Here is a 17,724-nt window from a genome sequence, read left to right on the forward strand (position 1 = left end):
ACGGCGGTACATGTATTCCGTTACTCCCCAACACTGGTAGTGGGTGATATCATGTAAACACTGTCATGATTTGGTGTAAACATTTTGTCATTTGTAAACTATAAATGACATGGATTCTACATTGTAACTGATGTGATGTTCTATAAAGTGGTTTTAATTTAAAAAAAAAAGAGGCAAAAATTAGTTTGTTTCTTTATTCAACTTTTGAACAGTGTTACTCAGTCAGTACATATTCAGTAAATGAAAATTATTTACATGGCAGTGCACTACAGGTATAAATCTAGACGCCTAGATAAAACATTATGGCATTATAGTAGTGACAACTCCTCCACAGTAGCAGGTGGGATTTTTCTTTTTTGAGGACGGCTCCTTTTACCTTTCAATACGGATGGTCTGTTTATGTTTTGATCAAGAGCCTTTTTTGGGCAGCTGAAGAGGAGAAGTCTATCTTATGGCCAACCTCTGGCTGTATCTTGGTCATATTACCAGGCAAAACCCAGTATGCAGGTTCATCTGTAATAGTCCTTGTGCCACGGATCCGCACTTTTGCTTCTACATTAAACAGAAGAGCAGCGACATGGCTGCAGGTGTCTTTGACTCAGGCCATACAGGTGCAGTGGGCGGCTTCAACCTTCCCTGTGATGCTCACAGTGACCCATGGCTGCAATGCTGGTTCATTCAGTCTTTGAGAGTGCAGTACCTGAAACACACACAGACAAAGTTCATTTAAAGATAAGAACTATGAGCCAAGGCCGACATAAATGTGTTTTATCTACTTTATCATAAATGTAACAAAGTGTTTAGAAAGTTAGCACATGTAATTTTTCATTTTTTTATGCATCCATCTATAGAACGCTGTATGTCACAGTGTAAATCTGCCTGTTCTCTCTCAGAAACCTGCCTGCAGAAAATGAACCTAAAGCATGTAATGCAAGGATGTAATCACTTTTAAGATGGAGAAAGCATAAAGTGACAATTATGAATCACTTAATATGATAAGGAGATTCTGCAGGTCATTAATCAATGTATAAAACTAAAATAAAATGTATTTTTAGTGACACAGGACACAAATATGGAAGCAAGATGTATAATTAGAATTATTTATAATAAATATGAATAATTTATTGCAATTTCTTTAACCGTAGAGAATAACTAAATCCTTCAGGACAATGTCACATCAGTGCACTGAACTCACTATGTTATCCCTCTAACAGCCTCCACATGTTCTCACTGTAATTTCCCCTCATGAATGAATTTATGCTGCACTAATCTGAATGTTCGGGGGAAAATCAACCGCATTTTACTCGCAGTACTCGAGCTGACTTACCTTTGTTTGAATGACGACTTGTACGCGCTGACTCCACAGACAAGGTACGAAAATATGTCAGGCTACGTCAATAGCGGTAGGTCTTCAGGGTTTCTACTCCACGGCCGTACTTCATAAGGGTCCACATTTCCAATGCACGCTATTTTTTGCAAGTACCGCTGCTTCGCCTCTGGACGCAATCGGTCTCTATACAGTCAATTGTCTTTTGAGCTGCTTTTAAGCATTTTTCTTGTAGTCGTCGTTCCAGCACAGTGTGTTTGTTTTGATTTGTAGACCCCGAAAATGGTGCCGCGCTCCCACAATGCATTGCGGCGTGACGTCAACTCCAAAGCCCTATAGGGTGGTGTCTGGGTCCGGACTCGGACCCCGGTCCACCTGTTAGTGACCCCTGCGTTAACCTGAGCGACGTACTTCGTCACAGCAGGCTTCATGGGAAAAACAAACAAACAAACAACGAATTTAACTAGTTGTATCAGACCTTTTGGTGCTGTCGATGAGAACAGAGTTACTAGTTATAACGCGGAAATTAACTCTTACAAGCCGTCAACATGTTGTGTTGGATAGGTTTTTGCAACTTGCACCGTACCGTTGTCTCTGAAAAAAGTTTAAAAAGTAAAAAAAAAAAAAAATTGATTCTATTTTATTTTATTTTTCAATCGGGCTAACTTTAAACATTAAAAGTCTCCCGTGACTACGGGCGAATACCGGCCCTATTGTGTAATATCTATATGTCTTGATGCATTCTCAATCATCCAGGAAAGTAAATCTCCAAAAGTTGAATCTGTTCATCTGGACGTAGCGTTTTGTGGGAGAAACGTTTCGTCACTCATCCAAGTGACTTCTTCAGTCTCAGCTGACTGCAGGTTTCCCCAAACCTTATAAACAGTACATTTGCATAATGACTGAAACCAGCCCACTGAAGGAACAATGGGCTGTGAGGTCAGCCAACCTCAGCAACAGGACCACCCTCAGCATCGACCAAGTGTGTTTGCTTTTGGAACTGTGTCTTCATTCCACCTACTTCACATACAAGGGTCAGTTCTACAGGCAGAAACATGGGTGTGCCATGGGCTCCCCAGTTTCACCCATCGTGGCCAATTTGTACATGGAAGAAGTGGAAAAGAGGGCTTTGCTATCCTACCCTGGAACACCACCAAGCCATTGGTTCAGATATGTGGATGACACCTGGGTGAAAATCAAATCTCAGGACCTACTACATTTCACGGATCACATTAACTCGGTGGACCGACACATCAAATTCACCAGGGAGGATATGAAAAGTGGCAGGTTAGCCTTCTTAGACTGTGAGATTTCCATCAGTAATGGGGGACATCTAAAAGCTGACGTGTACCGTAAACCTACGCATACGGATCAGTATCTAAGGTTTGACTCTCATCATCCACTGGAGCACAAACTGGGTGTCATCAGGACGCTACAACACAGAGCGAACACCATCCCCACTGACACAGCGGCCAGGGAGGCAGAAGGACAGCACATAAAGATGGCCCTGAGTAAATGTGGTTATCCCAGCTGGACTTTTGTCAAAGCGGGAAAGGCACCTAAAGAAAGCTCCAGCCGATCCAGGAGAGAAGGACAACCGCTGCCCAGGCGAAAACCTGTAGTGATCCCATATGTGTCAGGAGTATTGGAACAGTTGAGACGCATTTTTTCTAAACACCGTGTCTCTGTGGCTTTTAAACCCCAAAACACGCTGCGCCAAAAACTGGTCCACCCCAAGGATCGGGTCCCCCGACACAAACAGAGTAACATAGTGTATGCTGTTAAGTGCCAGGAGGATTGCCAGGATTTATACATCGGGGAAACCAAACAACCTCTAGCGAAGCGGATGGCACAACACAGAAGAGCTACCTCATCAGGCCAGGACTCTGCAGTCTATTTACACCTACAGGCCAGTGGACACTCTTTCAATGATGAGGATGTACACATCCTGGACAGGGAGGAACGCTGGTTTGAGCGCGGAGTCAAGGAGGCCATTTACGTGAAGAGGGAAAGACCATCTCTGAATCGAGGAGGGGGCCTAAGGGTACATCTTTCGCCATCTTACAATGCTGTGATTGCAGCCATTCCCCAACTCTCTGTGAATGGTACTCATGGCCATTGATCAGTGTTCTTTGATCAGTGGGTTTTGGTCAGTGATTGTTGATCAATGGTCATGGGAATTTGCATAATTATGATTAAGGAACTGACCTCACAGCCCATTGTTCCTTCAGTGGGCTGGTTTCAGTCATTATGCAAATGTACTGTTTATAAGGTTTGGGGAAACCTGCAGTCAGCTGAGACTGAAGAAGTCACTTGGATGAGTGACGAAACGTTTCTCCCACAAAACGCTACGTCCAGATGAACAGATTCAACTTTTGGAGATGTAATATCTATACTTTACCGCCAGGTGTCGCTGGTGGACTATGCGTTCCCACATCTAGTAAACTCTACTGTAAATGCTGGTCCATTCTTCCTTGGTCGTGACTAGACTGCCGATGAGTAGCTGACATTTCAGAGCTCCCCGTGAGATGCATGATGTAGGCTACATCCTATAGTAGCCTGAAAACAAATCTGATTTAGCAGCGGTTGCCTTGAAGCTGCTCATACATCATTTCACTTTTAATATCTTTTGAAAATTTTAAAAGATGGGTCCTAGACTAAACGTTTAAGAGAGTGAAATCAAATTGTGGCACCGTGATCAAGTTGAAAAATTGCGCAATAAAAAAAAATACAGAGAAATTTGTGTTGAGCCTTCAAAATAAAAGCATTGCACTGATTCAGTGAGCCATTTTACTCTGATGTGTAAGCGGTGTTTTAATTTGGACGTCACCGCCAGAAGTGGCGTATCAGATTCCGACCACTGTGGCGTCACTCTAGTGAGAAGGTTCCGTGCACTTCACGCTTTTACGTGTGTGAACCGACTGTGTGTGAAGTGCGCGCGCGTCTGCGTGTGTGTGTGAGAGAGAGAGTGTGTGTGTGTGTAAACACATCTCTGTAGGCTCATGTAGCGAGGGCTGGGAGCTGACTGCAGCAGAGACTTCCAGGCTGAAATTGCGCTCGGTGACCGCTCAGATGAGGAGATGGCAGCCGAATCGACCCGGAGATTCACCAAGAACCTGCTGAAACCGGGGAGCGCGGCGGAGATACGGCAGACGGCGTGCAACGCAGTCAGACACTGCGCAGTGACGGTGAGTACACCCTTGTGGATTGTAAGAAAAAAAAAATTAAATATGTGTATAAAACCACCTGTCGGGCTTTACCTCTCCGTGACGAGACCCCCAAACCCTTACATCGGAACCTGAACGCGATGCGGTCTCATCTGTAGCCCGGCAGTCTTGGTCAGACACGCCGCACCACTACACCGCAGCTGTAGCAGACCTGGCATTGACATTCATGTTGCATCTTTCTTTGCAGTGGGTGAGCACATGCGGCCCAGAGCAGCAGTGCCGTTCAGCTTCTGTCTGTCAATCCTGCAGTGGGGACAATTCAATGCGTTTAAACGGTTACATCTCGGATAGGTGCAGGATTTGCCGCAATTTAACTCCAGGGCTCATTGGGTGATAATCTGGCTATAAAGTCGTAGAGTCTGTACTGCTCCCCTGGGGGGGGGCTTGGAGTTTATTTCCAGTGAGGCTGGGTAGGTGAATGAAATGCAAGAAATAGAGCCTTGGTGGTCGCATAGTGGGATGCGGCATGGCACAGGCAGCGGTTTACATCTGCCCAGCGGTGCATAGACACAGAGGAAGATGGAGGAGCAGAAAAAAGAGGGATGGTGGGGGATAAGGAGGCTGAACTGACTGTTGGGTTTGATTTACGTCTAATTTATACTATCAGTTTTTCCTTTTTAACATCGTAAAACTAAAAAGATGATCCAGTGGGTGTGTCACGCCGTAATAATGAAAGGCTGCGATTGACAGATAACAGCGGGAGGAGGGGTAATCCAGGGTAGTGGTGGGTTGCGCACAGGCAAAACAGCAGAAATGGGTTTGTGTGTTTGCAAATGTCCCTTTGATCAATTTGGACAAATCCTCTACCTTCGGTACGCGCGTAAATGCGTGTCCGTTCTGTGGGGATTAGCATAAAGAAAGGTCACTCCACTCGAGTCTTTTTGCAGCTACTCCACATCCTCTTCAGTCTGGTGTTAGTGTGTCAGTGGGACACTGGCAAAGCACAGCATAGGAGGGTGGAAATTGATTGGAATAAAGAGGGAAAATGTAATATTGCACGGCCCATGACAGGATTAAAAATGATGTGGCAGACTCACCATGAATGAAACCTGCCTTTTTCTCTGCACTTTTCTTTCTTTTTTTACTGAAAAATACATTTGCTTTTGTGTGATGTTGTTTTTCAGCAAAGAGACCTGCCTGGTGTCTGCTATCTCCCCACTATCACCCTCATATGTATTATTAAAGATGAAAATCAGTCAGACTCAGCATTTTTCTATTCACAGATCTAGAATAATAATAATAATAATAATAATGATAATGGATTGGATTTTATATAGCGCTTTTTCAAGGCACCCAAAGCGCTTTACAATGCCACTATTCATTCACTCTCACATTCACACACTATATAGCATATAGCAGCTTTTTAAAGATCCAGTGGTTACAGAGTGCACACAGCCTCTGTAGGCCTTTCTCACATTTTGTCTTGGTGAGACTCTTGAACAAAATGTTAACGTTAACGGCTGTTTTGCTTGCTATGTCACAGAAAAATGTCTAGTGAAAAGGTTTAGACGTGGAGCATGTTGATGCTCAGGTTAATTTGCGTATGCATTAAAGCAAAACCTACTGACACCATGTTAAACAAAGACTATTTTCGATTTAATTGACTATTTTTATGTATGCAAATGCTTTGGCTGCAGATTCGAGTTGTACAGCATGAATGCTTTATGGGATTTAGTAGAGTCAAGTCATGCTGGATTGGGAAGAAAATATGAATAAAATTAGCCTTATTATGCTCATATTTAATGCATTCTAATGGTTACTTCGACTTGTGTTAATGTAGCACATCTTTCTAAAAAACCTTTTAAAAATAAAGCAGTTAACAGGTTAAGTAATTAGATCGCAGTAGTGCAACATTTTGATCTTTAAGTTATATTCCTGCAACACCGCTCACTAATACGTCTAGACATATTAATGCGGATATCACCTGTGAATGGTGTAAGCTGCTGCTGTTCTCACATATGAGAAGTTTACCAGAACACCCAACTGCAGGGTTCATGAAAAAAGGTGCGAGTTGTTAGTTACCTGAAGTGAGAAGCGAAATGGAAACTGTGAGTAATATTGTGATCATCAGCATGTGGAAAAAAATTACAGCTCTTTTTTTTTACTTTGTCACCTTCTTGTGTAACTGACTGATTCATCACGATTCTTTCCTGCGTTATGAAAAATAAATGTTCATGATGACGAAAAACATGCAAAATAACTTCAAGAAGATCTGTGTATAGAAACAGGGTTCAGAAATATGAAGAAAAGAAGAAAAAGAGCATGAATGTGCATAATACAGATATTTTAGATACAGTTTTTTAGTTGGCGCGTAAATATTCATGGGCGTTATGTGCGTGGTTGTTTTTGTGGGTGTTTTAATGCACGTCCCTCGATGGTGAAAGAAACCAGGTCAGCAGAATCAGACCCTCCGGCATAACATTTAATGAAGCGTAAACCTCTTCCTCACTGCTCTTGCTGACCCGGTCTCGCTTTTCTTTTCTCGTTCAGCTAGTGTCACCCTCCCTCCCTAACCTGACCTCACATCACCCCCTTCACTGTTTCTTCCATATTTGACTTGTTTCCAGGACTGTTTTCCTATTTGTTTCTGATTGACCTACTGCTCTAGATCAGTTTTTGAAGTGTGTGTGCGTGCATTTTTAGGTGTGTCGCGTACACGGTTACTGGTAAATCCCCTTGGTGAACGCTGCATTTTGTTCTGAAGAACTGCTCTGTGAAAGCAATCACTGCTCACTCACTGCTATGATTACTTGAGTGTTTCTCAGAGTGGTTTGCCCACCCATTTGTACATGCAGGGAAAATGGAAAGGTTGATAGATACAAGAAGGAAGAATGTAATAGTGGTTACAATTTGTTTAAAAAAAACAAAACAGAAACCATGGGATCTTCGGTTACATATTTCCTGGGCTCAGTCTGCCAGTGAACTGCTGTACACCAAATGAAACATTAAGAAAAAAATAGTATAGCCAACATATGTTTAATATATAAGATAATGAAGCTGATTTTGTCCTGAAAACCTTTTAACAAAATAAAAATAAAAATCTACAGCTGCTGGTTTTTGGTAGCTAACTGAGAGTGTTTATGATGCCTCTAAGTAAAAGTGAGCAGCATGGTAGTGTAGACACAAGTGTCATTCTTGTTGTGACTCTGGCTGCTTGCTGGGATGAACCACATGTCATACCATGCCTCCAGGATGCCAGCCACGCTAACCACACAGCCAGAGATTGGTGCCAACATGCCCACCCTGGCATCTCACTGCAGCTACAGTGTTTGCTCAGTAGGAAAAGGTTCCTTATCCACAGTCACCTTTACTTTTTCGGACATATGTATGCTCACAAGATTAATGGTGTCCGGTATTTGGTGTAATATCACCAGGTTCCTGTCCTTGCCTGCTCTTGGCACTCTTGATAGCCTTATGGTACCACTAGCTTCAGGCGTGGTCACAAATTGGCTATTTTTGGTGCTCAGTTTGAATCTCTGGGCAGTTTTGGAGAATTTTCCACGTTGTTACTAACCAGCATCTGTTTGTGCAGTCATAGTCATAGGATATCATAAGCTACCTAATGTGTACGATCATTACAACAACAAGGTTTCCAGATGTACTGAAGCTTTTTAAATACAGAAGACTATCTAATCTTGCAATGCTCATACATGTTATTTTATGAATAAAGCAGACCACCATTTCCTTTCTATTTACTATTTCAAGCAATCTCTTAAAGACTAAACATTTGTTCTATTTGATCGGATTCGTCTTCTTCTTCTTTTTCTTCTTTTTGCAACTTCTTTAGGGGGTCGCACCACTGGATCATCTGCCTCCATCGTACCCTTACACCGTCCAGCTCCATATTCTGTACCCTTTGCCCAGTATATCCACTATCCCTCCTCTGCACATGTCCAAACCATCTCAGCTTTGCATCTCTCTAACACTCTCTCCAAGCCTCTCGACCTGAGCTGTCGCTCTGATAAAATCATTTCTAATCTGATTGGACATGGCTGGCAACCGCTAATCAGTTTTATTATTAATTAATCATCTCTTTGTTTTTCATGCGGTTATTTTTTTAATAACAGAATTGTTCAAGCTCGAGATCACATCTTAATAGGACTTGGCTTGTTTTAAATGGCTTAATGGTCCAAAACACAAAAATTTTAAATTACTAGGATTTACAAGGAATTAGAATATAATTCATAACAAAACCAAAGCCAAGTCAAAACAATCTGTTGCTACTCTTGAAAAAAAAAGGAATCGATGGATGGATGGGTTATTGTTAATTTCATAGAAGTAGATAATTACGTAGGTCGTATTGTCACCACTATGCAGGCACTACGGACTGTCTTGGAGTTACCTAAAGATCTGAAAAAAACAGTCATTTAAATGAGATCCAGATATTTTTTAGGCATTCAAACTGCTTTTTTACCGCTTCTATTAAATGCCTGAAACAAATCCCTCGTCAGACTCGGGACATAGTCTCAGGCCTTGGGTAAAATTCACATGCTTTTTCTTCCTGTAGTTTTGTGACCCTGAAGTTTTTATTATTTTTAAATCTTAGGAACATTGTCCATATTTCTTCGACCTCCCATTTATGTCTTTCTTTATTCCCTCTTTCTTCAGTTATCAAACTCCTCTCACTGTAAATGAGTTTTTGTATTAATCTCTATAGACATTATCCTTTTTTATCTACCTTCTGTGCTAGGCTCATGTTCTGCATGTGTGTTCCTGTTTTATCTCGGGCTAAAACATGTCAGACAACGTGGCGCGTTCATTTGTTTGTGAGGCGGCATTCAGAGATGATGTTTCCCAGTGACATGTTGCGAGCGTATATCGTGGTTGGGGGGACATGCTGTCAGTTTGCCTCCATTTTTTTCTTCATGACACATCATGCCAACCGCCTGCAGTGCATTGTGTGTGAGTTGCGACCTGCCTGTTTATTAGCATACATGTGTTGCAGCTATCAGTGTGGTACTTGTGGGTGTTCTGAGCAACCAACCTGCCATTTAGACTATATAAAAGTCATGCATGCACATATATATATAGTAAAGGTGTTTATATCTGATGCAGGCGTGGTTTTTAATCTTGACCACAGTATGGCACGCTGCTTGTTGCCCGTGTTGCGCTTAATAATTTCTGGCAGTTTGCAGCTCTAGCTTATAAATTTGACTCATGTCTCATGTCAAAGTCAAATGTCACAGAGGAAAGGAACTGGTTACAAAACAAGCAATTACCCTCCCATCTCCATACTTTTTGTTACAGAGAAAAGTCAATTAGCAAGGAATTCTAACAGGAAGTGCTCCTTATCACTCGCACAGCTCAACTTTTTTCTTCTCTCTAGCATATCTTGCTTCATCTCATCTGTCACTCTCTTCTTCCCACGCCCTCTCGTCTACATCTACAAGCTGCCACATTTATTAATTTATGTTGCTGCTCGCTACACTCAGGACCAATTCTTTTAATTGTTTCTATAACCGCCTCTTCTGAGCACCCACTCTGTTTTTTTTCTTACCTTTTTTTTTCTTATTTTGGAAAAGTTTGAAGATGCACTACGTGTAAAATGTGCAGGAGAACTATCACGTCTCTTATTACAGCTGGACAGGGAAAGGTATTACAAGGACATGGGCGGAATTAAGCCCATAATTGGCTCAGAAATCGTCAGTCATTTTAGAGAGCCAGACCGTGACGAGAAGAGAAAATGAGGGAGGATGGGTAGGAAGAGGAAGAGAACAGGATCTCTGCCATCCCTCCCAAACGAGTTTGCACTCAGACTCTAAACTTTCCTGTCTCATAAACACTCCATCCATGAGTTTGCATGTAGATGTGTTTGATATTACGTTTAGCACTTTTAAGTTGCAGTGTTTTCTCATTTTATGGTGTCTTAGTATTGGCATAGTTTGTATTCTTTGAGTTGTATTAGGCTCTTTGAGTTGTTTGAATGCAGAAGTGGAGCACCCCCCACCCACCCCCACCCCACTGGACATTAGTGCAACTGTTAGAGTTTGTGAGGAAAGTTCTGCACACTTGACAGCAGAAGCTAGAAGTGCTGCGCTGCTGCCTTTATTCCCACTGACTCTGACATAAAGCTGCTTTACAAATCAGCAGAGATAACATTTCCTTGCCTGCCAATAGTCATTCTCTTACATAAGTTGGGGTTTTGGAAATCATGCTGCAGTTTTTGCGTGTATATATAAAAAAAAAGGCAGCATGAGAAAAGAGACTCTTCCAACAAGAACAATCAAGAGGGGAGCTTTTGGCTCTCGACTTTGTAATGGAACCATTAAAGCAAGACTTTACATAATGATTATCTGGATTTATGGTTGAGGTCGGACCAACAGCCTTTATGAATTAGAATATTAAACATGGTCAAAAAAAAGCAGAGAAGCGGGTCAGTTAAATCAATGATGAAATTTCATGAAGCAAATGCCACATTTTTAATGAGCGCAAGGCCGTTACCTGGAAACTGTTAGGTAAACAAGATACATCTGGGTGAATGACCGTGTTTGCAAAATGATCTCCTAAGGCAAACCCCAATTACACCGAAATTAACATTAATAGATGGCAGTGTATAACATTAATCATGCTTAGGAAACACACACCATGGAAATAAATCTGAAGTAATAACAGTGCTGCTGGAGTGGAGCGTATTAAGACTTTTTATTTATTCAGTCATTTTTAAAGGGCACTCTATACATGTTAAAACATATGCTGCTTTGAATATTTTCATGTGACATGAAATAAAACTGTCTGTAATTACTATGAGTTTTTTGTTTGAAAATATTAACTGCTCAGACTTCTCACGCTTTACTAATATAAAGGCACATGACAGAATATAAAGACATTTCATACTCTGTAGTGATCATGGCAACTGATGGTATGAAAGATGGGTGTCACTTCCTTGATGTCATCCATCCGTTTCTGAACTGTTTTGAAATCCTAATTGTGTTATCCCCGTCATCAGCATGCTGTTTTGAAAGAGGATGTGAAGAAACAGGATCTGAAGAGCCATTAGCCAATGAACATAGTCCAAATAATCTTGATTTCTGGATTTCCCACAATGTCCAAAATTTGCCCATAAACTCATCAGCAAAGTTTTTACAGAGGTAAAGCCTGAGGGTCGTTTAAGTTCTGTTGAGGTTTTGCAGATATGTGTCCGCTAACTATGCGATGTTAACTTGTTGCCGATTTTCATCATGGCAATAATGTAGGGTCAAGTGAATAAGGTCCCAGCCACACAGGTTTAGAAACAACCATTTGCCTAGTAGTTAGCAAGTGTTTGCAGACCAACATGAATAATTAGAGGCGACTAATCTGCTAGCAACCAAAGCAATAACTAGGAGGTTTCTGTTGCAGCACCTTCTTTGCACTCAATTTCACCCAGGGCGAAGAAGTCACTTGGGTGAGTGATGAAACGTTCTTCCGTGGAAGAAGTCACTTGGGTGAGTGACGAAGCGTTTCTCCCACTGAAAACACTACGTCCAGATGAACAGAATCAACCTTTTGGGATCTACTTACCTGGATGATTGAGCATGCATCAAGACATTTCAATGCTAATACTTTTTTTTTTTTTACTTGAACCACAGTCTGAGTCTCGTAGGATGCAACATTCACCACCTTGGCAGTTGTAACCTCAACCTTCACTGTTTTGTCTTTAGTTTTTTAAAATCATAATCTTTAAAGGAGATACTTTAAAGATGTGCCCTTTCTGGATTCCATTGTGGACATCGTGTTTTAGTTAGCTACACAATTCAATGTAAACTTGTCTCCATGTAGGTGTGTCAGATTGAAGATATTAAGCTCATGCCTATTAACTTTGAATGACTTTGAACAGCATAGGCTTGGTGGTAAGAGAAAAATTATTTTGCATGTGCACTTGTTTTGTTTGCAAGGTTAGACCAGGTTTTAGTTAATCAACAAGGCTGATCTCAGTCTCAGTTTGCACGCATAGCATAGCAAGTGTCAGAGGTTGTGAAAGTGTCAGAGTGTCTGGCAATGTGAAACAGGATGTTCTGCATGTTTGTTTCACTGACACTCTGCGTTTTGTGCCTCTGCACACTTCATACTGTAGCATTTCTGTTATTTATATCTCATGCTAAGAAATCTATAGCTGTGTGTTCACATAGGTTTATATTATTTTACAGGTTTTACATATATTTGATCTTTTCAACCTGTGTAGCATCCCTTCCTCCTTTACTACTTAGCTCATTTATTTGTAAATCTTTCCTCTCTATCTAGTTTTTTTTTTTTTTTTGCTCTTGCTTTTCCTATAAACTTAAGTTCCCTAATTGTCTAAAATTCCTGACGCCCTCACTCCTTTCCCCAAGTCTCCATGGATTACTTTGCCCTTTGGTTGAAAATTGTTATGTTGAGTCAGAGGTAAATGCAGATTGTTGCCCTCTTTGATCCTCCTTGCCGACACGTCTTTCTGTTTAAGATAACGTTTTGTCACTTGTCCCTAAATGCTTGCTCAAAGTGAATAGTTGGGTTTCTCTCTAGTTCTTGAAGATGTCAGGACGTAATGTGTAAATATTTTCATGTTTACAAATAATGATATTTGAAAAAGCATTTTCGCCTCAAACTTTACTTAGTAAATTTGCAGCAGTCACAGTCTTAAAGACTGACTTTGACTTTTGAGGTATTCTAGACTTCTTGAAGCCCCTCCCACAGCTTTTTTCTGATTAGTTTGATGGGCACTTCCTACATACCAAATAATCAGAAGCTCAGTTTTGGAGCTGTGATTTGGGTTGTTGTCCTGCTTTAGGAGGAAAGTGGTTTCAATCAAACAGCTTCCACAGGGTATGGCTTCGCTTTGCAAAATGCAGCGGAAGTTTTGCTTGTTCAAGATTCCTTTCATCCTGTACAAAAGTGACCCTCTTTACCACCATCCTTAAAAGACAGCTTCAGGCACTCATTCAGCATCGTTTCCAAACCTCACAAAAGTTTGTCTTCTTGATCCAGAAACCTCAAATTTAAATTTCTCTGCATATATGTATTTTTCAGTCTCATTTGTCCATTGACTGTATTTTGTTACCAGCCCTAATCTTTTTCTTCCATTGACTAGTCTCAGATTTGGCTTTTTCGTCTCTTCTTAGAAGGCCATTTTCCTTCTGTTGCTTCTTAACTGTTGATATTGAGGCTGCTGTTTTGGCGGGATACCATTCAATGAGGTTCCCAGGTGAGGACCTGTACGGCTTCTGTTTCTCAAACTAGACTATAATGTATTTGGCTCAGTTTTCCACAGACAACTCACCCTTTTTTTTTTTACCCACTTTGACGCTATAAAGGCCGATGCTACACATACTTAGCTGATTTGTTTACCTTTTTTAATCAGCAAAATTGTAACAGGAAATGTGATTAACTTGCATTAGCTAAAGTACTGCACCACTGGATGATAAAAAATTCAAATTAATGATTACAAATGTACTTTTCTTTCAACAACCTGGGAAGTTGACTGTAAACTTTTGAACAGTAGTGTATATGCTGGATGTATAAGGGATTAGAGGGGATGAATAGCTCTTTGACATTTGTTATGACTGAGAGATGGCTATGGCTGACGACTCAGTCTCGTTTGCCAAATGACAGTAGGAACGTGCACTGCCAGGCCATGGTGTGTGTCAGCTCTGATATTCTCAATGACTCATTCAGCAAGGACAGAGGAATGAAAGCAAAGAGAAAATATCTGAGCCTGTCACTGCTGACGCTGACTTCTACTGAATTCACCCACTGTTTGAACTGCATGATGCGCTGCACATTGATCTCAGTAGTGTTAGCGTTTGCTGGCTGTGAGCACAGGAAATTCTTTTTCTTTTTTTATGTCATACGCGTAGCCTTGTAGTTTCAGACTGCCAGTTCTTGAATTGTATTAGAAGAAAAAAATGTCTGTTTAGTCTAGGTAGGAAAAGTGGGCAGAGAGAAAGTATGTGCCTGCCTGTATGTCAGTGTTTGTGAGAGGTCACATGAGAGGAGGAGTGACAGAGAGCGAGAGAGGTCCCCGGGGCTCCGTGCATTGTGCCAGTGTGCGTTTACAATAGGCTCTTTGGAAAGGCTTCACAGCCAGTGAACTGCTCTATTTAGACTTAGCCGACCAGGCTTTGCCTCACTGGAGCTCGACTTTTATCCTCTCTTTTTCTAAAGCTCTTGGTTTAGCCTCACCATCCTGCCGCGTACCTCAGTAAGACACTCAGCTCCTGTCTGTCCAGTGTCTGGTCACAGTCCTTACGGTGGGGGTTGTGTGGTGTTGATGGTGTTGGGGGTCCACTTCACATACTGCTCTAAGAATAGTTCAGTGACTCTCTGTGAGTGAATTGCAGTGTTGTCTCTCTCCTTCATGTTGCATTCCAGAGTAGGAGGCCTGAATATGCAACTTCTGCTACCCTTCGACTCCCATGTTCTGCTGCCTTCGCCCTCTTGTATCTGCATACTTACTTGCACTCTGAGGCGCTGATATGAGATCTGGACTTTTTCTCGTTAACTCTTTTCAATGATTGAAGGGGGTAAGATGGAGACACCCCAGGAGTGATCTAATTAAGCAGCAAATTGGCAGCATGGAATAATATTTTAACTGCCACCAGCTGGAGAAGACATCTTTAAAATCTATCAGCTAACAAACATACATGTTTTTTTGAGATGTTTGAATCCTTCAGGAGTTTTTTCTTCCTATTTACTCTGGTTGTGCCCAGCAGTAATCCCGCCTTACTGTTTACACCATTTGACAGCAAAATAGATACCAACATAAATTCACACATACACACGAACTGACTTAAATTGAGTTTTTAATGCCAGTTTATAATGGATTATAAGCAGCATTAAGCTGCATTTAATCAAATTAGGAATCTGTTATAAAGCTACTTTTTTTGGTGAGTAAACGGACAATCATTTAAAAAAAGTCCAACAAAGTTTTATCTTTAAAATAAATTGCTTCACACTTTGGAAAGTAGCAGGAATTTTGCACTCCCATGAACCAGTTAAATTAGCACAAAGACTGTAAACAGGGTGGCTTATAGTTTCCAAAGCTGACTGGAGTTTACAGAATACACTATTGAGATATTCATCTACTGGGTTGGAATTTTTTTTTTTTTAATTGTTGGGATTTTTGTTGGGAGTTTTTAAAAAGGTTGAAAGGGTTTACTGTCTCGTTACCATTGTTATCTTTGTCACTACATTTTGGTTCTTGTTAAGGTTACATTACGTCATGTCAGTATTTCTGCTTTTTAAACTGAAATATATTTGTGAGCTGGCCGTACCGTAATCGAAGTGAAAGAAAAATAATAAATAGCTTATTATGGTATAGTGTGGTTTGTCAGATGACGTCACATTGTTCAAGAGTGTTCTATCATATTGGACATGATACTACCACTGGTTGCTAGGGGAAAATCTGACTGGTTGGCAGCGGTTCCTGGAAGTTGCTGACTCTTGCTGAGTGAAATCAGATGCAAAGAAGGAACTGCGCCAAAAACCTCCCAGGGTTGTAGAATCTGGACTCCAAGGTCTGTATGTTTTGGACTTCAGCAGTCATTTTCCCAGCAACTGCCATCAACCTGCAGCAACCACTTGCAACCACTCAGGGACTGGTGGCTATCAGACAGCTGCTGGAAGAGCCCTATTCACTCGATGCTTCATTATCACCATGATTTTCACATGTCCGAAATAACCAACAAGTTAATGTCACATGGTTAGAGGTAACGTGACTGCAAAATCTCAGTAGTCGGTCTTTTGTTTTGGGGGTTTTTTTTGGTTTTGGTGATTGCTGATATTAGCTTTTCATTTTCTGTTTTGGATTTACTGGCTTACTGTGCATTTGCACTCCCTAATAGTTTGTGCCTTAACTCTGTATCTTTCTCTGTGCATACAAGACACGTCAATTTTATGTGGCTTAAATGTCAGCCAAAGAGCCAAAGAGGGAATCTGCAAAAGAAATAGGAAAAGAAAAGCTTGGGGCAGAGTGAGAGACAGAGGAGGTATTTTGAGTTTTTAAGAGACGAGGGAAGAGGGAAAGGGGAAAAGGTAAGGGAGGATAGCACATTTAAAAGTGCATGAGGAAAAGTCTTAAGAACAGCTGCGTCCTTATTCTAAACTGGGACCTCGGGGAAAGGGAGCAGAGCTGAGTGGGCATCTGGTAGACTGTTAGCGCTGGTTTAGAGGTTATACAGAGGTTACATGTAGGCTTTGTGTAGGTGTCATATCCAGGCGTTCTTACTGAATGATTTATTGCAATTCAGGCAATCACATGGGCTTTTCTAGAACAGTGAAGATTTAGACTGGGGGTTGATATGAGGTGTGATTTTTCACTGATTAGCCTAGAATGAAGCTGATATTATTTTTCTGTCTATGTCCCCAGTAGCTTATTATCACGCTATCCATTGTGCTGGTATGTGTCTCTGGCATGGCTGCGTGAAAGTAAATATTAGCTTGGGCCCGATTTAGGATGAATATGGCAAGTTCAGAGTAAGGACACATTTTTCAAGCTACGGTACCAGAGTTACAGGAAACAGAAATCATTAGGGATAATGGCTCAAGGAATAGTTACGGTTTCCTAGTGTCAGTGGGCCAGGCTGCAATGGGAGTAGAGTTCGGATTTGGGGGTACTTCAGGGTTTGATTTGGCTAGCCTCAAGAAATCATTAAAGTGTCTCATTGGTTGGAGATTCCCTCACCTGGACAGGAAATAGGAGAGGCCAAACAGCTGTGTAAATGGTCCTGATAGGATCACAGAGGAACAAAGGGTACATAGCAGTCCGGAGTGAGGACAACTACGACTACTGTAGCAGAGTGGAATTCATTATGTTGCTGTAGCACTCTCTCCAGTAATATCAAGTTTTGATGAACAGATTAATATTGGCAAACCCTCCCCTCTCAGCAGCGAAGGGTCGTCTCTGCTCGTGATTAATGTTCTCTCTGCTGGATGGAGAAGCAAAATTTAAAAGGGCTGGTCTTTTTTTTCTTTTTTTCTTAACTCACATTACCTTAAGCCTCGCTTGCTGTATGAGCTTCTGCTATCTACATTTATAAACACGAACTAACAAAGCAGAATTGAAACATACTGTAAAGGATTTGGGAGGAGGGGGGGAGGAACAAAGTATAAAAAGCCTTCCCGCTTCACCCAGATCAATGTGCATTATCACAAATATTTATTGCTGAGCGCATAGGAAGCTGGTGATCTCAGCTGTTCACGCTTGACTGCTGTGGC

General features: G+C 41.3%; 1 protein-coding gene and 1 long non-coding RNA gene across 2 annotated transcripts in view; one reads left to right on the top strand and one right to left on the bottom strand.

Annotated features, from left to right (window-relative positions):
• Positions 1-247: 247 nt before the first annotated feature.
• Positions 248-2,075, bottom strand: LOC112842198 (uncharacterized). Its single transcript, XR_003213917.1, has 2 exons — positions 1,328-2,075; positions 248-700 (listed from the first exon to the last, which is right to left on the bottom strand). It is a non-coding gene; the product is annotated as an uncharacterized LOC112842198 (long non-coding RNA).
• Positions 2,076-4,186: 2,111 nt separating this feature from the next.
• The window catches only part of dock10 (dedicator of cytokinesis 10), a 65,322-nt gene continuing 51,784 nt past the window's right edge, over positions 4,187-17,724 (top strand). Inside the window, exon 1 of the mRNA XM_019345089.2 lies at positions 4,187-4,515. Within this exon, the coding sequence (XP_019200634.1) occupies positions 4,408-4,515 (108 nt within the window). The 5' untranslated portion in view covers positions 4,187-4,407. The remainder of the gene's footprint in view (positions 4,516-17,724) is intronic.

The sequence above is a fragment of the Oreochromis niloticus genome, linkage group LG14 (assembly GCF_001858045.2).
Source record: "Oreochromis niloticus isolate F11D_XX linkage group LG14, O_niloticus_UMD_NMBU, whole genome shotgun sequence".
NCBI classification, from domain to species: domain Eukaryota; kingdom Metazoa; phylum Chordata; class Actinopteri; order Cichliformes; family Cichlidae; genus Oreochromis; species Oreochromis niloticus.